General features: G+C 41.8%; 2 protein-coding genes across 6 annotated transcripts in view; one reads left to right on the top strand and one right to left on the bottom strand.

The window, feature by feature from the left end:
* PTTG1 (PTTG1 regulator of sister chromatid separation, securin) overlaps positions 1–7,584 on the bottom strand; it is a 290,197-nt gene extending 282,613 nt beyond the window's left edge. The window contains exons 1-7 of one of the 5 annotated variants that reach the window (XM_081899225.1): positions 7,477–7,584; positions 7,232–7,265; positions 6,287–6,398; positions 5,467–5,636; positions 3,950–4,040; positions 3,169–3,318; positions 2,717–2,891 (exon numbers count right to left, since the gene is read on the bottom strand). In XM_081899225.1, coding sequence (XP_081755351.1) covers positions 2,818–2,891; positions 3,169–3,318; positions 3,950–4,040; positions 5,467–5,636; positions 6,287–6,377 — 576 coding nt within the window. In that variant the 5' untranslated portion in view covers positions 6,378–6,398; positions 7,232–7,265; positions 7,477–7,584 and the 3' untranslated portion in view covers positions 2,717–2,817. Of the gene's footprint in view, positions 1–2,716; positions 2,892–3,168; positions 3,319–3,949; positions 4,041–5,466; positions 5,637–6,286; positions 6,399–7,231 lie in introns of those variants that run through there. The other 4 variants (XM_081899226.1, XM_081899223.1, XM_081899222.1 and 1 more) reach the window with 4 other exon arrangements.
* Positions 7,585–8,534: 950 nt separating this feature from the next.
* SLU7 (SLU7 homolog, splicing factor) lies at positions 8,535–21,235 on the top strand. The gene is made up of 16 exons (XM_081899155.1): positions 8,535–8,659; positions 9,910–10,083; positions 11,031–11,184; positions 11,535–11,615; positions 12,087–12,251; positions 12,887–12,955; positions 13,401–13,448; positions 14,251–14,382; positions 14,700–14,797; positions 16,060–16,127; positions 17,024–17,163; positions 17,857–18,018; positions 18,768–18,872; positions 18,985–19,056; positions 19,846–19,956; positions 20,297–21,235. The coding sequence occupies exons 2-16, from the start codon at positions 9,920–9,922 to the stop codon at positions 20,474–20,476; spliced, it is 1,749 nt and encodes a 582-aa protein (XP_081755281.1). The 5' UTR covers positions 8,535–8,659; positions 9,910–9,919; the 3' UTR covers positions 20,477–21,235.
* The last annotated feature ends 1,018 nt before the right edge of the window (positions 21,236–22,253 follow it).

The raw sequence follows: 22,253 nt of genomic DNA, 5'->3' as shown, positions 1-22,253 counted from the left end.
CCTTTCATGTAACTCCCTTTATCTGCTGCAGGCAGGAGACAGAACTCCTGCAGCTAGAAGTGGATTTCCATTCTCATTGACTCCATCATTTGTATTCTCCCACAGGAGTCACAAATTAAGAATGCTCAGTACAAACATATTCATGAACAGCTGCTTTAGTATATACCTGTATGGGCTGTTCAGGTAGATAACACTTTAACAGAACAGGGGAATCTAAGTCATGTCTGTACTACTAGTCAAGGTTGATAACCTGCAATCACTGTTACAAGCAGGGGTAGATGAATGTATTTGAAACCATTCTACAAGACCTGCTCCCTGCTTTGCAGGCCCAGGCCCTGACTCCCACTACAAAAGCTGCTACTGTTGCATGGAACAGAGACTATCTTACCTGCAGGACCAGCTGCCTAGAGACTACTGATGTGGGTGTTTAGTTTCTGTTGGGGTCAAGACTGAATTTTGGAGGTGATTCATTTTTGCTGTTATTGGTATTGTTTCTGTATCTTTATTGTTAGACTTTGCTATGATCATCTTCTGAATTATTTGAGGATAGTTTGATTTTTTGGTATATTTATTGAGATGTTTTCATTTATTGTTTATGACCACTTAAATTTTGTTATATTTTTGTAATTATCTACCTCTGCACAGACAGCGTGGTTTAACTATGGAAAGGGGGCATACAAATGAACAATGACATTAACTTATCCCATTTCCACAATACATACCGTATTTTTGATCACCATCAGAAACAGGCAGAACTAGGGTGCTTGTTTTACTCTGATGCTATCTCTCTAAATGAAACTAGCGACCTCAAGTTTTCAGTACAGACAAGGAAAATAGCCCCTGTACAACCCAACTCAGCTAAGATTAACTTCATCCCATTAACATTAAAAACACACAGTCCTTTGAAATATGTGGTACATCAAGATAGCCACACGATGGTACTGTGTAGCTGTCAGAGAAGCTACTGAAACCATTTGTAAAACAGATTGCAGCTTGCTGTAAAAAATAATAACAGTGACCTGAATTGTGAATGCTGGGAGTGCTTGTTCCAATTCTGCCTCCTGCGAATACTTCATTTGACATCTTGGCCAGCCACATATTCACAAAGTGAGATACCTGAGGAATGCTAAACCAGCGACAGGAAACCTGGGGCCCTCAAGACATTGGGCTCTGATTGCCATCAGCTCAGCCTACAATCAGAAATGCTAGCTTTGGTCTAGCAATATCTAGAGGGCCATAGATTCACCAACATAAGCAGTCACCGTTTTCCTGTCAAGACTGAGAGATTACTTTTCCCAGGGCACTTGCAACAAAACTTCCCGCCCATATCCTGAGGGGAAGTTACCATAATTGCTAGCTCCTTTATAGTTTAGCCACCCATTTTGCAGTGAAGCTGACCCAACAATTGCTCTGGGTGCAAGTGTCATCCCAGCCTTCTTAAGCCTATTCCTTTGCACTCTGGATTGAGGAGTTGGGTTTGTGAGGAAATTCCTTTGCACTGACTATATGCTACAGAAAATGTTTGACCAAAGGAGCAGTGTAGAAGGCCCTATGTGAAATGGGGGAGGGGGAAGGAATAATTGTCATTAGCTCTGCTTGGCTAGTTCCAAGACTTAAAGAGGTCTCCTATGATAGCACTTCCATGCAAATAAATGAGCCAATGATTTTAAAAGTTTTCATTAGGCAGAATCTTCCTCCACCCATCCTAAGGTGGGAGAGGGGAAAGACGACAAAGCAGAAGAGAAATAAGCCTAGTGCAGAAACCTACCCATACTTACCAGGAAGACCTATGGATTAAAATAGCTTGCTTACAAGTAGACCCAGGATTGTAACAGGACGAGTGGTCAGGGATGGTGGGAACTATAGGCCAACAACATTTGAGGAACAAAGGTTGAGAAAGGCTGGCCTAAAATTTTCAGCCCAATGTTAACCAGACTTGATTCAAGTGCACCAAGTACTTTCCTGAAACTAGCTTTCCCTTAATATGCTACAAAGGTTCTTCGACTGCCGTTCCTTATTTTAAAAAAGAGAAAGCCTCTTCATCATTTCAATGGGTTGTTGAAGGAAGGTCATATTGCTATCCTTGAAAACTTTCCTGGCTGAAATTTCCAGATGACAAGTGGTTAATTATTTAAACAGACATTTCCCAGGAGATGCTGGTTATGCTGTTCTATCACCCTGCCTGAATGGAGATAAGTATGATGTTGGAAGGCTTTTGTAAAATCAAGGTACAGTAGGCAGATCCAAAATTGCTTTTGCAGCACCTGTCAAATCTCAGAAGTGGCATGTACATGATTCGGTCATTCTGCAGTAGCCAACATCAACACTCCTTTAGAACAAAGTCTAGGCCACACTGCTGATCAGAATTGCAAGTCCCGCCTCATTACCAGCCTCCTTCCAGTCTGGGTACAGCACCATGTCTGAACTTCAGGGTTGTCCATTTCACTGAACTAGACTACCAAACTCAGATTCACAGATCCACATTCAGGTGAGCAAAAGGCATGAAGCAGACATAGCAACAAGCCACCAGATGACTGAAACTGCAAGACCAACCATGTTGAGGAGCCTCCTTCACAACCCTATTTGTCATTTTCTCCTTTTGTCAAGGAAAGCAGTCTGGAGTCCTAATCTTAACTGCACTGACTAGCTTTGCCCAACCTTCTGGTTTCTGGCATGTTTTACTTCGTTTTGTTAAGTCAGTTCATTCAAAGTCGTCTTGCGATTTTAATCCAAGTCCTTTATTATGAAAATTAATACAGCTTGCTCAAAATTCAGCTTAAAAAGAGATAAGCCTGCTTACATATTATATTATATATATTATAAGGGAGGGGGAAGATCAATTACTATTTCATCCAAAGTTGCCAGGAAGTCTTGAGTGGACTGCAGGGTATCTGAAAGATTTAAAAAGCCAGTTAACATCAAGTCAGATACATTCAAATTTTAATATTTTCATTTTTAATGTTCATGGTTACATTCCTAATCTCCATTTTTTTTCAGTGCCCCTTTTACCCTAGTCACCCAAATGTTAGGCAGTTCTTAGTGGACAACCACCAAGTTGCTTTTCAATTCTTTCTGTGTTTGCTCTGTTCCAACCAAGTATTGCCCCTTACAATGCAGCATTACAGCCACTCACTTTACTGGATGCAAATCACTTTTTTTTTTACTTACCATAGCCCCATGAAATGGAAGGCTCTTTTGCGGGTACAGAGATTGTGCTTGCAAATCTGTCAGAGGCATTTTCAAATACCATCAGAGGAACTCCAGTCAGGGGCATGTGGCTCAGCCTGTGCTCTTCGGGAACTTCAAAACTCTCAAAGTCTGTTCAGAAACAACAACAGTGGTTAGCACTGCCCCTGAGCATCACTCTCCACTACTTGTTAGAGGAGGGGGGCAGTAACATAATTCACTCAGCTAGCAGGGTTTACACTGCTATTGAGTAGCATGCAAAGAGCATGAATAAAATACATAAGACTGATTTTTTATTCAGATTTCCTCAACTTATCTGTTATGCATGGCAACTTCTAGAACAGTAATCCTGCAACTTACGTGTATTTAATGTGTGACCATTCAGTTTAACATGCTTGGCTAATGATGATAATAATGATGATGATGATATTAATAATTATGATGATAATAATAAAAATGATGATGATGAGACGGGCATCTAGGGGGAAGTCTTTGGCAATCCCACCTGCCACTGAACCCAATACATTTTGACTTTACACAATTTTGCCTTTAGGTGCGATCCCCAGAACATAACCCCAACATGCGCTGCAGCTTACAGTACAGAAGCTCAGTTAACAAGACATACAGCAACCTGTGACACTCCAGCAGAACCACCTCCTGCTTCATATCTCTGCATTGATTATCAACCAACCAACCAATCAATCAATCAACCAATCACCCCCACTATCCCAAGGAAACCAAAATAATCCTTGGCAGGCATTACCTAAAGGATCATAGGAAAAGAGGTTCTCCTTTTCTGGATAGTCTTCAGTAACCATGCTGCTGCTTTCAACTCTGTTTGCAGTTTCAGTAGCCTTAATGAGGATAACCAGAAAAAGTGGTTACAACAAAGTCTTAAAACAGCCAGACTAGAGATTTTTCCAGTTAATATGCTGAATCTGTGCTTCTCGCTGGTGGACAATGGACCACAGCTTGGGAATTCCCAAAATCATGTTTATTATAACACCATGACTTCTTGTTCCCAACTCCTTAATCAAGGAAAAATTAAAAAACAGGCTGCCTCCCCACTTCTTCCCTTATCTTCACTTAGAAATCCCCTTTCAGGTGCCACCCTGGTTTTTGTTGTTCTTGTTGTGACCAGCAGATTTTACAGTGTTCTTAGCTTTAATCATCCTTGTGAATGCATTCTTCCTTCATGAGTTAGAGAGAAAGCTGGTCTCTATGTACACACAACTCTCTTTTTCCTGCTATGTGCCAGTCATCCCCCTATTTCATACCCACCAATGTACTACTTTTCTGGAAGAAATGTTTTACACAAGATGAAAGCTTCAGTTACTCAAGAGGCTAGTTTAAATCATAGAGTTGGAAGAGGGCCATCGAGTCCAACCCCCTGCCAAGCAGGAAACACAATCAGAGCACTCCTGACATATGGTTGTCAAGCCTCTGCTTAAAGACCTCCAAAGAAGGAGACTCCACCACACTCCTTGGCAGCAAATTCCACTGTCGAACAGCTCTTACTGTCAGGAAGTTCTTCCTAATGTTTAGGTGGAATCTTCTTTCTTGTAGTTTGAATCCATTGCTCCGTGTCTGCTTCTCTGGAGCAGCAGAAAACAACCTTTCTCCCTCCTCTATGTGACATCCTTTTATATATTTGAACATGGCTATCATATCACCCCTTAACCTCCTCTTCTCCAGGCTAAACATGAACAGCTCCCTTAGCCGTTCCTCATAGGGCATCGTTTCCAGGCCTTTGTCCATTTTGGTTGCCCTCCTCTGGACACGTTCCAGTTTGTCAGTGTACTTCTTGAACTGTGGTGCCCAGAACAGGACACAGTACTCCAGGTGAGGTCTGACCAGAGCAGAATAGAGTGGCACTATTACTTCCCGTGATCTAGATGCTATACTCCTATTGATGCAGCCCAGAATTGCATTGGCTTTTTTAGCTGCCGCGTCACACTGTTGGCTCATGTTAAGTTTGTGGTCAACCAAGACTCCTAAATCCTTTTCACATGTACTGCTCTGAAGCCAGGTGTCACCCATCTTGTATTTGTGCCTCTCATTTTTTTTGCCCAAGTGCAATACTTTACATTTCTCAGGTGAGCTGATCATTATCAGTTGCTGAAATTTTGACAGATTGGCACACATCTATGATCTTTTCTATTCAGCTTGCCTAAGCTGCAGCTCTGATTGTTTTGCTTATATCCGGGACGGTTCTCCAGCCTAGGAATCATTCTGTTTTGAGAATCTAATGCAGTCCTATGGAGTATTAGCTCTACTAACCTTTTTCGTAGAAGACTTTTTTCCTTTTGGAAAGTTACTCTTCGCTGTTGTTAAAGGCCTATTCAAATTTCCTAGAACCTTCCTGACAGACTGGGACACTGCTGGATTTACGTTAGCTGTCCTTCCAACAAGCGGAGTCTTGGGGCAGGACCTTTCAGCAAAACTCTTTGCTATGAAAGAAAATCAAATCAGCCAACATGCTTGAGACCCAAAGTACCAAAACTTCTTCATTCAAGGGCACCACAGACAAAACAAGCCAGAACATACATTTATCATGTTATATGAACCCAAGATTGTTGTTTGTCTCTCTCCAAACAAGCCAAGAGCAGTAAACCAAGGTTTGTTCTTAGCTTATAACTCTTGGTTCATTTGGAGATAAGCAAGTGCAGGTTCAGGTGACATGACAAACCAGGCCCTGGCTTGTTTCATCCAAAATGCAGCAGGAATGCCCCAGGAGATTCTGAGCGTGCTGCTTGTTCACATTAAACCATGGTTTGAATGTGACAGGCAAGACAAGCAAATCAAGCCAGTGCAGCTAAGAATACTCCATGAGGCAGAATAAAGGAGAAGCCACAGTTAGTTCTCATTTTTCCTTCCTCCCGGCATCCTGTCCTTCCACAGAGACTTCATCATCCGGTACCTCTAAGCTGAGTTGACCTGTTGTCATTGCTGCCTCCCAAAAAAGGAGGAGAAAGCTATAAAAAGTTGATATTAAGCATTCTGAATTATTAATTCATCAGCATCTTTAATGGAGCTTTGGTTTAAAAAAGGTATTTCCATTCATTTATACCAGTTTAAATTCACATGAATACACACTTACATGGTGCAGATACCAATTGCATCCGACCCTTAGAAGAAGCAACTGTGCCAATTTCATCATTCTCTTTTTCTATGTAAATTTGTGTCGCCATCACTTTGACATCCAAGGATTGCTAGAATAGATATATACATTATTATTTCGTGTTTTCTTGCATCCTTAGCCTTCTGTCATCATTATAGGAGTTCAAGTATGTCTCACTAGTAGTACTTCAATCACTTGGGGAAACTCCTCCAGAACCTTCTGGAGCAAAAGCGACCACTGGTTTAATGCACTTCTTTCAAGTGTTTGTCTGGACTAGGTACAGTGCACTGGTATGTGCAGATAACTGTGAAACACTGGACAGAACTCAAAATGCAAACAAAAAATACTCACTAAAGCAGTTTAGAAAAATGTTGGTGGTTACAAAAGTCTTTTTTTAAAGCACTTTTTAAAAGTGTATTTACAGAGGACTACATTCTGAAGTTAAGAACAACAGTGAACCATTGCTGCCTACTCAGAAGTAGGTCTCACCGAGTTCAATTGGTCTTATTCTCAGATAAATGCTTAAAAGAATTGCAGCCTAAAGTTACAGGTTTTGACACATATACTAAAGCAATACTTTCCATGCTACCACATACTGGAGTGCCAGTGTTAAATGCCAGACATTAGCATTATAGCAGTGTAACCCAGAAAGTAACAGCAAAAAAGGGAGGGGGACCCTACAAAGTGTATTCCCACCCACATTGTTCTCCATCACTTTAATGCAGTCTCACTAACTTGCCTGACAATGCACAGGAATACTCAGCAATAAGGCACACAGAACTCCAGGAAACCTACCAACTGCCCATCTTAAGTACAGTCAGGACTGGAGTCTTAGGTTGCCCTAGACCTGATTGATTTAACTAGTGTTTCTAACTCTTAGGAAAAAAACACCAAAAAGCCAATTTCTCTTTTAGCATTACTTACCTGCCTATAGAATGGACCAAACGAAACAAAGAACCTGATAGCAATAATAATAAAATAATTTTAGTCCAAGCAAAAAGGATACAGAATTTTAGAAAAGCAACACAACATAAAACCAGCACATTTGAATTAGAACCGATAGAGACGAGACATTAGGAAGCAATGACAAATAAAGGAAACAAAAATCTGGGGCAAACAAGCTTTTAAACCTCGCATCCACCCGTTGCCAAATAATCGATAACACGCACACTAAAAGCGATACACCACCAACGAGCTCTGCTTTCCGCACGGGTCACTTTTAAATCATCACCCTCCTTCCCCATTGGTCGTTACTCCCCGCGTGAGCCGCTGCTGATTGCTATCTCGGTAAACCAATGGCGGAGGAGAGGAGGCGGGGTTTCACGCTTTCCCGGTTCGTTAAAGAACCCACGACGAGGCAAAGCGACAGCAGATGAAGCGTGCTAGTTGGAAGGCGCGCGTAACTGTATTCCCTATGGGAGCAGTGCACAGTGGGAGTTTATTCCCAGCTGCGTATGAGTAGGATCAGACTGCAAAGCCCTAAAGTCATCCTTGCTCGCTGCACTCGGCGGAGTCAGACAGGAGGTCCCGGAGTGCAGCACTTTCGGAGTATAAATAATAAATCCTTGTTGTTACTGTTACCATTATTACTATTTATTTTATTATTATTATTATTATTATTATGGGCGGAGGAGGAGGCAGCCCTGTGGATCTGCTGCAACAAAAACAAAGAGAGCTTACAAGGCTTGCAATGCTAGTCCTAATCCTTTTCCGGAGTCTCATTGTACTGGGATTTACTCCCAAATAAGCGGGGAGCCGTATAAAGATTGAAGCCAGCCACAGTGCTTAAGGCACAAGAGTCCCATCTAGTGCAAGGAAGCTCATGCACACAGTCACTGAAACAGTCCGGCCCAGGAGGACTACTTTCCTCTAGTTGGGCTTCCTCCTACTCGCAGCCTTTACCAAGCTTGGGTTGCCAGCTGTTTTTGGACTACAATTCCCATCATCCCTAGCTAGCACGACCAGTGGCCAGGGGTGATGGGAATTGTAGTCCGAAAAAACAGCTGGAGACCCAAGGTTGGGAAACACTCTATGATTTAGCTAGTCTAGAGGAGGTTGCCGGATCAAAACCCCTCGTGGGCTGGCTTTCCACCCTCGGGGCTCTAGTTAAGACGCGCACCGAAAACAAAGCGCCCTGGAGTCATAGTGGGACTTAACCCCGAGTAAATGCATGTGGGGACCGGGCGGGGTACGCCGAGATGCCTTTGGAATCAGGGCGGTGCCCCTTTAAGAGGAAGGCGGATGGAGCGGCGCGCTGCATTGTGGGAAGCGGAAGCAAAGCGGAAGTGAGGCCTGCTCGGTGCCTAGAAGCCTGTGGCGTAGAAACGGCGGCTGTCGGGGCTGGCAACTTCGGTAAGGCTGGATTTTGTGGGTGCCCTGCGAGTGTTACCCGGCGGAGGAAACTTTACGTCCCCCATAGAACAGTAGAGGCCGCTTCCAATGTCCTGAAAGTTGTGTTTATACGGAGTACGTATTCAGGATATTGTGTCTCCCTGGGCGTTTAAAATCCCGGGAGCCTCCGTGGTGGCTGCTGTTTCTCCTCTTCCCTTTGGCTTTCGGTACATTCTGTGTTTTCACACAGAGGAGTAAACAAAGGCCCGCTAAGGCCTCACGTCAGGACCTTCTCTGGAGGTTTATTTGGTTTACCTGTTTCAGCTACGTATTTGTCGCGGGAAACACAAGAGGGTCGTAAAAAGGACTTTTTGTGCTTCTTTTCGGCTTCTTGAAGTCCTTGTGGTTGGGGGGGGGGTTAAAGCTGGGTCTGACCGTATAGTGAGCTCCTGCTCTAGCCTACCGCCCTCCTCCCCCACTTACAGCACCTCTCCGTTAAACGCACAAATCCAGTTGCCAGGCTGATTGATCAGTACATTAACTGCGCTTGAAATTATTTGCTTGCTTCCAGATTCTTAGATCAGATAGATGTTCTTTTGTTATGTTGGCTAAGCAGGTCGTAGTTGAGGTGTTCTCATTAAAATGTTACTAATGAGAGGGAGGGGAACCCACATAAACATAGTTACGTACTGCTATGACTAAGAATGCTAACTCGTTGAGAATGGTTCATAAAGACATAAACATCAGTGGCTAAATCCTGCTAGAGGAGTCTTCTAGGGATCTATGCAGCCACAGAAGGAGTGGAGAAAATAGCTGGGAGGCCACTTATAGGAGGTGGTAACTTATAGGAGGGGGCTTATTTAACAGTCGCATTGGTGGGGTTTGAAGAGTTATTATAATCTGCCTTGAGTTAGGATGTTGTTAAGCAGAGTGTGGTTATGTTATGACACTATCTCTGCATGTTACAGTTTTTGAATCGTTTCTTGGATTCATGGAGAGCTTGTGCGTTATACCACTAATCCCAGCTGCTGCCGTTTCTATTATCATCTCTCAGAGAGAGAATGGTGTTATATGTCATATGGTAGCTACTTTTTCTGATGGCTGTGGCCTGGCTCCAAATACTACAAGAACACCAGTGAAGGGTCAGTGGGAGAATTATTACATGCAAAATACTGACTATAGTTAACAGTTTGAGATTATTCATAAGGACATGTATTAAAACAGTGTTTGATCTATTTCAGTGGCTGATAAACCTTCATTCTTGTTTGTAGGTAAAAGATCATGGAATCTGGTAGTATGGAAACGATAGCTGCTAACCCTCCTGGTGGGTCAAATGGCTTAGAAGAGCCTAAGAAGATGACCAGGGAGGACTGGAGGAAGAAAAAGGAATTGGAAGAACAGAGAAAACTGGGCAATGCACCAGCAGAAGTAGATGAAGAGGGAAAGTAAGTCTTGTGTATCCCTTCAAATCTGCTAGCAGTTCCCTTGTATTTCCTTCAAACTTGCACTTCTTTTATGACTTTCTGTTGTTGTTTTTTGTTTGTTTGTTTGTTTGTTTTTGAAGTTAGGAGGTGTACCTTGAAGGAATTTCATTCATCTTGCTTGATAGTTTTGGAATTTCTATAGCCAATGGGTAATGAAATGAATGAACTGAAATGTATGGTTTATTCCTGCCTTCAGCCTGTCTAGTCTTTTCCTAACCTTTCCAGAGTGGGGCAGACAATTGGAAGGGATTGAAATCTTGAAATGTGAGGGGGGTTTTTTTTGTTTTGTTTTTTTTAAAAAAAGCAAAAAGTAAGGGCCAAAGCTCAGTGCTCAGAATATCGATCTGGGAGGGGAAAAGACTCACACTTCCTATATAACATGGTATCCTTTCACAGTATTGTTAAGACAATCGAACATGGTTTTGACCCTCCATTGACTCATGGACCCTTATGGAGAGACACTGTGATTGCCTTTATTGGAACATCTAAAATGTACTACCATCTGCCACTATTTTCTCTCTTGGAGATTCTGTTGTCGTCCCTTCTGTGGGTCTGAGTCTGTGTACTTGGACACATGTCTCAATTGAGTTCAGCTGGGTGTCAGGTTCCATGACAGAGAAAAGGCAGCATATAAATGTCAGAACATAATAAAAATAAATAATGAAACGATCCTAACTGTTTCCACTTAGAAGTTTCCTTGACCTCCATCTCAACATGAGAACCCTTACTGACTTAAGGTCCATCTTACCCAGTCACAAAGCATTCACAACATTATTTTGTGGATATCTGTAACATTTACTTTTTCAACAATGCAACCATAACACAACCATATTTATTCAGAAGTAATTCCCAGTATGTTCAATGGGGCTTACTCCCACTTCAATGTGTGTGTTTTCTATTTATTACAGAGACATCAACCCTCATATTCCTCAGTACATTTCATCAGTCCCATGGTATATAGATCCTTCAAAAAGGCCTACACTAAAGCATCAGAGACCTCAGCCAGAGAAGCAACAAGAATTTACATTTCTAGGGGAATGGTATAAGCGAGGAGTCAAAGAGGTAGGACACCATGATGGGAATGCTGGCGCTCTAGAATGTGAATAATTCCTAATCAGTTTGCTGTCCTTTATTTCTTATTACTGGCATTCAAAAGATTGAGTTCTGTGATAGTTTGTTATCTTTCTGAGTATCAGATGTTGTGGGATAGTTTTATACTAGTTCTGGCAGGGGTACACTTCAAGCTAAGGATCAAGTTCTCTGCAATTATCATTACAGATAAAATTAGTTGTATTGTAGATCTATTTCTTTTGCAGTCAAATGGGGCCAACTATATTCTGATTGAGGCTGAGCGGAGGGAAGTAGGTGTGCTGTTGATAGGAAGTTTTCATTTGTTTTTGTTTTTTGCTCAGAATTCTCATGCAACCAAGTACCGCAAAGGAGCATGTGAGAACTGTGGTGCCCTTACACACAAGAAGAAAGATTGCTTAGAGGTAAGCATTATTATTATTTTTACATGAAATAGGATAAAATTCACTGTGAATCTTGCTAACATCCTGAAAAATTAATTTCCCCAAGCTCTCTGATACAAAAAACCAAATACCGTATTTTTCGCCCTATAGGACGCACTTTTTTCCCTCCGGAGTGCGCCCCGTGCTTCGCGCAAGTGTCCGCAAGCCTTGCGCGCCTGGCGGGAGTTGCTGCCGGGCTCGCAAGGCTTGCGGATAGCAGCCTGTTCTGGGGGCTGGGGTCGGGGGAAACTCGGGCTTCCCCCCTCCCCAGCCCTGCGGCTGGGGGGGGGGGAATAAATTTTTTTAATTCATTCCCCCCCCCAAAAAAAAACATGAGGTGTGTCCTATGGGCCGGTGCGTCCTATAGGGCGAAAAATACAGTAATAATGTGGCCAGTTCCTTTCTGAAGAACAGGAGCAATGCTAAGGTTGTGATCTAATTCCTTCCCTGCAGAGACCTAGAAAGGTTGGAGCCAAATTCACAGGAACCAACATTGCACCAGATGAGCACATGCAACCACAGCTGATGTTTGACTATGATGGAAAAAGAGACCGCTGGAATGGCTATAATCCAGAGGAGCATATGAAGATTGTAGAAGAATACGCCAAGGTTGATTTAGTAAGTAGGATGGTGTGGTTTTTTCCTTTAAAAAGATTCTGACAGTCTCTTGGGAAGTTGTGCCATATATCAGTGTTAAAATAGGTCACTTTTTATCTAGAGTAGAATTAACTTGCACACTAACTTAAATACCAGTAGAAATGTTTAAGGTAAGGCGCATGAAAAGCTGCCTTTTACTCAGCCACACCATTGAGCCAAGATTGACTTTCAAACAATGCATTTTGTCCAGTGCTGCTGTTTCGCTCATGCAACATACTTGTGCAAGAAAACGTCCACTTCATCTTCTTCCTGCAGACCACCATGAATCTTCAAAATCTCTCCAAATTATTGGGGGGCTCTCTGGAAAAAAAATTGGGGGGTACACAAGGGGAAGAGGAAGTTCTGTTGAGCATGCAGAACACCACTCACAAAGCAGTGGATAATTCCCACTTGTCTAGTGAAAGATGCCCTCTGGTGAGAAGAACCTCTGCTTGCTAAGGGTTAGTAAGGGTAGTAGTAAAGTTCATACTGAATTTTAGTACCAAACTAGATGGATTTAATTTTAATTAAACAAGATGGATGTTTGCATGATGAATGAAGTGGTTGTGGAAACTTTCAGTCCAATGTGAGAAGTAATCCTGCTTTCATTTTAACAGGCTAAACGCTCTCTGAAAGTGCAGAAGCTCCAGGAGGAGCTGGCTTCAGGAAAGCTGACGGAGCAAGTGGTAAGTGAACTGAAAACATTAGTACCCTGGGGTTTTACCACAAGGGATGTGTGTCCCCTTTCTCACATGTCACCTCTGCTATTAAAGTTAAAGGTATAGGATGCTGCTGAGGGCACAAATAAGCACTAGATCAGGCTTAAATCTACCTTAAGCCTAAAGCTTTTGCTATGAACAAACCAACAGGAGTGCTTACTCATTTGGGCGTGCCCTTCATTTTGCAGAAGATACTGAATTTCTTCACTAGGTGGCAGTATAAACCATACTTTTAATATTAAAATTTCTTTTGAACTGGGAGGAAACCAAAGCCATTTCAGGGTATTTTCTTTCAACTTCCTCAATAAAGTTAGTTTCAGTCTTACACTTTTAAAAGAACATTTTAAAATTTAAAACTAAAAGACAAAATGGAGCTTATATACTGTGCTAATGCTACTTTTCCTTGCCGCAGAACTCCCCGCGACATAGATGGGGAGAAGAGGAACCAAATTCACAAACGGTAAAGAATATTTCAAAAAACTCACAAGATACAGGAGAGAGAATTGTTTTTTTCACAGAAAATGGCTTGGTGTACTATGAGGTGGATCATGCTAAAGCAGTGTTTCCCAACCTTTGGTCTACAGCTCTTTTTGGACTACAATTCCCATCATCCCTACCTAGCAAGACCAGTGGTCAGGGGTGATGGGAATGGTAGTCTGAAAACAACTAGAGACCAAAGGTTGGGAAACACTGCGCTAAAGGACCAAATCTAGAACTGAACCTACCTCTGTGGGCCATTTTGATAGGTGCTTGGAACCACCCACCTATTAATCACCTGCCATTATATATGATGGACCAGAAACTATTACTGTTAAAAGGAAAAGTGAAAAATTGGGGGAGGGGTCCACCTCTTTTCCCACCCCAACCAGGTACCTCTGATAATCAGCATCACTTTATGAAAATAAGGGAGGTTGTTGTTTTATTTAAGCATTTTTGCACAGAGACAACAAAATTAATCAGCTGCCCTTTTAGCTCTCTGTGCTGCTTGAGTAGCATGGACCAACTAGAGGGATGTTTTGCATCTATTTCTGGATCTAAGTGACCTGTCCTGCAAGGATGAAATAGACTTTGGCAAATCTAACCTCACTTAGATTCTAATAAATTAAAACATATATGACTCTTATTTTTAAAATTTTATTTACAGAGCACTAATAGAATTGTGTGAATTTTTAAAATAGCTTAAAGGTCTTTGCATTTTAGATTAATTGTGCAAATGAGTTCTACACCTACTGCTTTTTTTAATAATCTTGCTGTGTTTTCAGGAAAGAGATCATAACAGTGAAGATGAAGATGAAGACAAATATGCAGATGACATTGATATGCCTGGACAGAATTTTGACTCCAAAAGGCGTATTACAGTCCGAAACCTGCGTATTCGGGAGGATATCGCTAAAGTAAGCAGATTTACATTAAGCCTTGTCATTGTGTAGCTGCTGTCTGTGTTTTACTGATGGGTTAAGAAAGGTACACAACATTCTTCTTGCCTTCATCAAGCTTTATTAATTAATATATGCAACCAGTAGTCTCTTTTAGATTTCTCATCCTTAACTGAAAATTAATTGCTTAGTGACATTAAGAAATCCATTTCACTTAAAATAAAATGAGGATTTGATTAGCTGCATTGACGAGTTGGCATTAAGAGATCTTCAAGGGATGGTTGGCTCTGTTACCTGCACTGAAGCTTCAAGTCTGTATTCTCGTGTCTTTTCAGTACTTGCGGAATCTTGATCCCAATTCTGCATACTATGATCCTAAAACCAGAGCGATGAGAGAGAATCCATATGCCAATGCCGGAAAGAATCCAGATGAGTAAGTTTGAAACTAACTTGCTTGGGTAATTTAAATGTCTTGTGCATCCTTTCAAACATTAATATTTGGGTACTGGTGAAACCCGTACATGACAGTGGAAGTTGTGAGAAAAGCTTTCTTTAGTACTAATTTGATACTGGGGATTTCCTGGGTGGCATCCAAAACCATGTGGATGGACCTCCCTTTTCCCTATCTGCCAGAGGTTTCCCAAATCAGGTTTTAGGAAATGCAAGGGGGGGTTTGAATCTGTTCTACCAGCAATATCCATTCCACTGGTGAAGAAACACTGTTGGATTTCACCCAGGGAAAGAAATCGGATTTGACATCTCCATTGCCCCTAATCATTTGGTTGAAATTAATTATTCTGTTGAATGATTAGTCCTCCTTTATTTAGTAGAATAGCTAAATGCTGCACAGACATTCCCATATCCATGTTCTATCCCACTAGGGGCAAGTGCTCTTGAGTTTCTGGGTGGGACTGATACCCAAAAGCTTATATCTCTTTCCTCCAAGCTTTACTTTGTGGTGGAGTAAGGAGTAGATAAAAAATGACCTGAGTCTCTCATGCTGCTTGTTACCGTAGCCAAGCCTGAGATGAGACCATGCTTTCCTTTCAAGCCTTCTGTATATAGCCAGAAGGTTCAGTGATAGACATGGTTTTCTCTTTTGAGTTGCAGTTTGGGGAAAGTAAAAGAGCTGAAATTTCTTGTGTGGTTTGTTAACTACAGCTCAGGACTGGTGAGAGGAACCCCTGCCTCTTAAGACCCACAGCACACTTGGGAGGACTTTCATGGGGATGGGAGAGGGTTGGTGGTGAGCATAAATAGAGGCTGGCTTGTAAGTCACCAACAAATGTGGGCCCCAGATGCTGTGTAAGAAAGCTCTGTTGCAGGAGGGTCGCAGTACATTCCTTTCTTGTGTGTGGTTTTAATCTGAAAGTTGTTTCTCATACTGCATTTTGATAATGGATGATTGCTCTGACTACAAGCATATTGCCTGAAAAGCTGGTGCGTGCAGTTGAGTCTCCTCAGAGACGCAAGAAGCAGGCTGGATTTTACAGATCTATGGCAGAGCTCGTCACTTGTGTTGCTTTTGGGGGGGGTGCGGGGACTTGTGTTGCTCATTGAAGCACATCTTTGCAAACATGGGAATGGCTCCTTTCAATGAAAGTGTCCTAACAAAGAAAAAAGAACTCGTATTGTAATGTAAAACCACTCATACTTCCTGTGCATCCTGGTTACTTACAAAGTCTTTCCTTCCAGGGTCAGTTACGCAGGTGACAACTTCGTTCGTTACACGGGGGCTACCATTTCTATGGCGCAAACTCAGCGTAAGTACTGAATCTGCCAGACATGTTTTCTTCAGTTGTACCATCCAATGCTACTTAATGAAACATGCTTTTGGCAGCAGAAGGAAGTATTCTCAGTTTAATCTTCAGGGGAGTTTCAGCTTTGGGCATTTGAGTGCCCAAATAGAGGGAAAGGGTCCTTATTCAGAGGAAACCGTCCCCTCAAAAAATTTAGAGAAATATTGGGGTTTTTCAGTGCATACCTCCCCTTGCCCTCAAAAAAGGGGGGGGGGGAAACCTGTGCTAAGGGGTGCATTTGTGCCTCCATACTGCCAAAGGAACACTGGCTGCAGAGAGCATCATGCAGTTGTGAGTTCTCTTAGGCTTCTGAGGCCAAGAGTTAGGCTGAAAGGAAGTAGCTGGCTGTTTGTTTGTTTGTTTGTTTGTTTGTTTGCTCACTTCCTTTCAGCATGGGGTATAAAATTGCGGGCAGGGGGGCCTGCAGTGATGCAGGTGTCCTCCAAGCCCGATGTCCCCTTTGTATCCTTAGATAATTCTTCAAGGCAGTTCTCTTTCCTCTGCCCCTTGGAAACCATGAACCCTCTGCTCAAAGCAAGTGGATTCCAGGCCAGCTTGAGCAGATGGACAGTGGACAGTGATGTTGTGGGCTGTTCTTGAAGCTGGCTCAGTAAAGCCAAGCTTAGAGAGATTCATGGCAGCTGTTCCTAGAACTGGCTCTGTGAAGCTGAGAATAATTCATGGGAGTAGAAGTGAAAAGTAAAAACAGAGAGAACCTTACCTTTGCCTTGTCTTCCTTTAGCCCCACTTCCCCCAAAATTATTTGGTTCCTGTTGAGAGCAAAACCAGCTTATACCCTGAAGTTAGTATATATATCAGCAAATAGTTATTGCAAACATTCTCTCTCCTTAATTCCTTAGTGTTTGCCTGGGAAGCCTACGAAAAAGGCTCTGAAGTTCATCTTCAGGCAGATCCTACAAAACTTGAACTCTTGTATAAGTCCTTCAAAGTGAAAAAAGAAGACTTCAAGGAGCAGCAGAAAGAAAGCATCCTGGAGAAGGTAAATCAGCCTCATATATAAGCACCAGACTAGTAGCTGTAGGCAACCAGGGATTTTTGCATGCAGCAATAGAAATGCAGCAAGCAAGATTTACTGAATTACATATTTTGAACAGAACTGTGTCCCAGTTTGTAAGGTTTTATAAATTTGTTAGGTTTTATAAATTAAAAAACCATTCATTTAAGTCCCTTAAAAGAATCCAACACACAACAAGGAGTAAATAGGTTCACAAACCAATCTGATTTTTGAGGTGGAAATAGATTTATAGTCTAACCTTGCTGTGCATTTGCTTTAAAAGAATTACTGCTGGAATTTTATGCAGTTTCGCTTGTGTTGGTGTGTTCTATTCTACTGAAGAGAAATTTGAAAATGCTTTCAATACACATGCGCATGAACTCTTTGAAAGAGCACAGTGGACAGGCGACGACCATTTTGCACACGTACAGTTGATGCACAACCGCCAACATGCAGGTCATTTTAGACCTGGGAAATGGCAGGATGGGCTTCTGTGTGCTCTACTGACCAGAAACACAACCCCGTGCAAATCGGGTTGCCTGTATATAAGGATAGCGCAGTGGCTTACAGCTGTTTCCTGCAATATCCAGATAGGGATTCTTTATTAGTAAAATACTGTGTAGTTAAACTGTAGATAATCCTTTGCTAAAGATTATTCCAAACTTTATTTCTTAACAGTATGGAGGACAAGAACATCTGGATGCCCCACCGCCTGAGCTGCTGCTTGCTCAGACGGAAGATTATGTGGAATATTCTAGACATGGAACAGTTATTAAAGGCCAAGAGAAGGCTGTTGCTCGTTCTAAATATGAGGAAGATGTAACTATCAACAACCACACAGTACGTAACCAAGAACAGGAAACCTTACTAAAAATAAGTCTACACTTTATATTTTTGAATAAGGTATGAGTTGAGTTCTCCTGTGCTTACATGGTCACTACTCCACTGTAAAACAGTTGGTTTTAAAAGTTACTTATTACAATGATTCTTTGCAGGGAGAAGCAATAAAAGCTGCCTTCCCTGCTTCCGCTTACTGTGGGCAGGAGGAACCTTCCTTTAACATAGTGTGACATCTAGATCCAGCCCCATCGTTTCACTTTGCAAATATTTGACTTGGAAACAGTTTTCAAAATCTGCAGCTACTGTACATCTGTTCAGGGCGCAGTTCAGCAAAAATGAAGCACTTTTATGTCCCATTTTGGCAGCAGAATTATGCATATATTCAGAAACGCGGTCAAGTAAACCAAAACATCAAAAGGGCTGAACTTTGGGTTGCCCCAGATGTTGCAGCCTTTCCTCATAGGGCAGTTGCTCTAACCCTTAGTCCAGCAGCCTTTTCTCACAGTGGCCAACCAGATGCCTCTGGGAAGCCAACAAGCAAGAACTGAGTACAACAAATCCTTCCTAGGCTGAAGATTTAAGTTTAATAAATCCTCTGTAAGTAGATTTCATGATTTCAGGGAAAGTAATATTTCTCAAAAGTTTAGTTGTACCCTGAACAACATTTATATAATTCTATAACTTTACATCAGCACAACCAATGGTGGTAAAAGTAACTGATTTTACTTTTCTTTTTGTTCCCCCTGCAGTGCATTTGGGGTTCCTATTGGAAAGAAGGCAAATGGGGATACAAATGCTGCTACTCATTTGTAAAGTATTCATATTGCACAGGAGAAGCTGGACGGGAAATTGCTGTAAGAACTGGCCTAAGAAATAAATTTTCCGCTTCTAAGTTTTAAAAAAACCAGGCTAATACTTGTTTCTCCTGTTGAATTTTATTTTCTCTCCTATTTATTCTCTCTACAGAATGCTGATGAGGAATTGCCCATTGAAGTGCCTGAGGAAGAGTACGTGACCAAACAAAGAACTCTAGTGGAGGTAGGTTGCCTTTTTCTCCTGTGTGCTTCCCTTTACAAAAAAAAAAGAAAGAAAAGAAAACCCTATTGGTGTGTCAAGGGGAAGAGAGATTTAGTTTGTAGAGCAGAAATGGGGAACTGCATCCAGCCAGCAGGCCAGATCTCCATGCCCACTGCAAGTCACCTGCCATCACTAGGTGAAGTTGTTTTTCTTTGCAGACAAACTTGAACTCAAGTCAGGCTGCAAAGAAAGGTCACTGCAGCCAATACCAGCTGGGGTTGTAGTCAGTGCCAATCAGCTAAGTGACGTTGATTAAAACCTCTGCTTTTGGCAGGAATCAGTTGCGCTTGGGAGCTCAGATCAGGAGTTCTTTAATGACACTAATCTCAGCGGAGCTTGTATTTGGCATCAAACTTTAAAGGTGCTGAATGCAAGTCCTGCTTAGCAAGAAACAATTGGCAGCGCCCTTTAATTGTTCCTTTGCAACTGTGTCTTTACTTGCTCCACACCTGGCGTTACATACATCTGGTGTGCAGCAGATGGATGTGGTTTAAGGGAAACTGCCCCATGGGCCCAATTAAACCCCCGCCAGGCCTAATTTGGCTTGTGGGCCGGAAGTTCCCCACTACTGATATAGAGGAATAGTTCTCTTTAACTGCAAGATCCGCCTAGTGGTTATTCAAAATAAGAAAGCAAAGCCCATGTAACATTTCATCCTTCAAAGTCTCAAAAAGTCCCTAGGTTCATTTACTGCAAGTTGTTATACGTGGAGCTGCCTCCGAATACTATTGCTTTTTCCACCCTCTGCAGATGCATCAGGAAAAACAAAAAGAGGAGAAGAAGAAAAAGAAGAAAAAGCACAAGAAGAGTACAGGTTCTGATAGTGAAGAAGATAGAAAGAAACAGGAAAAATTAAAGAAGGTATGCTTGAAATAAGAATAATCTGCCAGCTGCATTTTTCTTGCTTATTAGTAATTTTCAAACCAATGGATTCCTTTTGTTAGCCGATGTAAAGTGTTGAATACAACTTGGTGACTTTTTAGTCATACTCTTTTGGGTGAATACTTGTGACGGTGTTTAGACCAGTAGCCAACAGTTGGAATCCCATGGGCTAAACCTACATTATGCCACATGATCACCTTAATGCTGCAGACATCCCTGCCTATCATTTAATGAAACCTCACTCCCTGTATTGGATCTTGCTAGCTTCTGTAAACTAATGTTGTCACACAGTTACGGATTGTGTTTTGTTTTCCTTTAGGCACTAAATGCTGAAGAAGCCCGTCTCCTTCACGTGAAAGAAATAATGCAATTAGATGAGAGAAAGAGGCCATATAACAGCATGTATGAAAGCCGAGAACCAACAGAGGAGGAAATGGAAGCTTATCGAATGAAGCGCCAGCGGCCAGATGATCCTATGGCCTCGTTTCTGGGGCAGTAACTTTTATGAAAGAACTTGCAAGCCCACAGGACTTGGGTGTTGCTTTTATATTTGATCACCAAGTAGAAAACCTGCCAGTTTCCTGTATTGTATTGTGTATGTGTATATAAATATGGCATATAAATATGGCAATGTTTCAACTGAAAAAAGAGAGTGTACAGTTTACATCTTGTGTTTCCTTTGTAAATGCAAATGTTTTGTCAGCCATAACCTGCTGGTTGCAGTTATGATGCCCAGTAGGTTTATTAATACAAAAAGGCAACGTTCTTCTCACTCAGAATGTGTCACATCCCCAAACAAAAAATAGCAGGAGTCACTATTTCTGCTGTTTGAAGGGAACAAGAGTTTGGTACTTTCCACTTGGCAAATACACAGTTGTAACCTACTTTTATGTATAAATTAACTCAGTACAGTTGAAGGGGGGGTATTCTTATCAGAAGTTAACAGAATTCTACTCTTGTGAAACCATTGTGAAAAACTCAGACAGCTTCTCAGCAGAATTGGATGAGATTTCCAAGTATCTCGTGTGTCTTAAAGGTGTTGCTCTGGGAGTTAGCTATCAGAACATCTTCCCCAATTGCTCTGCATCCATCATCTAAAGTACCAGTTCCTTTTCTTTCCTCCCACCCTCCGCGCTTGCATGCTGGAAGCACAGGATTGTGCTCACAGTTGTCAGCAATAGCTGTGGCATATAACGTTAAATGCTCATTTTTCAGCACAGGTGAGCTGGATTCTAAGTGTAATAGATAATGAACCAGAGATCATCTTCCTTTTCTGGCATCCTTGGGACACAGCTAGGCTTTTGAATACCCATCCCAAACCATTAGGATAGAGGCATAATTTCATGAACCAGAGTCTGCTTCTTCAGATGCATGAAGTATTGCCCTCAGTTGGAAGATAAATGTACACCTGTAGGCATGGAGGTAGACCATCTTGAAGGAGGGTGCAGTCTGTGTCTGTTCTTCATAGCACTCAGATTAAGACAGTAGCGGCTTCCCCTCACAATGTCACACATTAATGTAATAGTGGGACAGAAATCCCCAGTGAATAGAATCCCTAAATGAATAGAATCATATTTGCTGATAAACTAGAATTTAACATAGAACTGTAGTTTTGGAAGGGAACCAAACCCCTACAATGCAGGAATCTCAACTGAAGCATCCATGTCAGATGGCCATCCAACCTCTGCTTAAAAACCTCCTGCTTCCAAAACCGAAGGGGAACCATTCCATAACTTCATACTCAAGTCTCCTGAAGTTATTTGTTCTCCAATAATAGTGATTGTTCTGGTCATTAGCCGAGTGTCCTGGAAGATTTAAGTGTCCCCTAGTAACCTGGCATTTTAATGAGACACTTATCCATTCTTCTACCTAGACCATAGAGATTAGCTATGTTTTTCCTATGATGATAGCAGAGGGGCATTGTTGGCAGGTGCTAGATACATTTCATTGGCAAATATGCCCTAGTGATATAGCTGTTGGGTCTTGGAAAAGGGAAACAATTCATTTTCTAACCTTATGCTTTTGAAGTGCTCCTTTGCTGTTTCCATTTTGAATTGGCATTTCTAAGACTTGGTTCCTCCCAAGGCCTGAGAATACTGGACATATGTCCTAAATGTCAGTAATTTCTTTTATTGAAATTAAATGCGAATCACCCACCCCTTATAACTCGGGGAGAAAAAAATTGAAGGAAAATTGTCATTTACATGAAAGCTAACAGCACTAATTCTTGCCAGATTTGAAGGGGAATCAAACTTTGATCTAGAGTTCTTTTGTAT

The sequence above is a fragment of the Podarcis melisellensis genome (assembly GCF_964234715.1).
Source record: "Podarcis melisellensis genome assembly, chromosome: 2".
In the NCBI taxonomy this organism is placed as follows: domain Eukaryota; kingdom Metazoa; phylum Chordata; class Lepidosauria; order Squamata; family Lacertidae; genus Podarcis; species Podarcis melisellensis.
The sequence above is the reverse complement of the archived record's forward strand: the minus strand, read 5'-3'. Positions and strand labels throughout refer to the sequence as shown.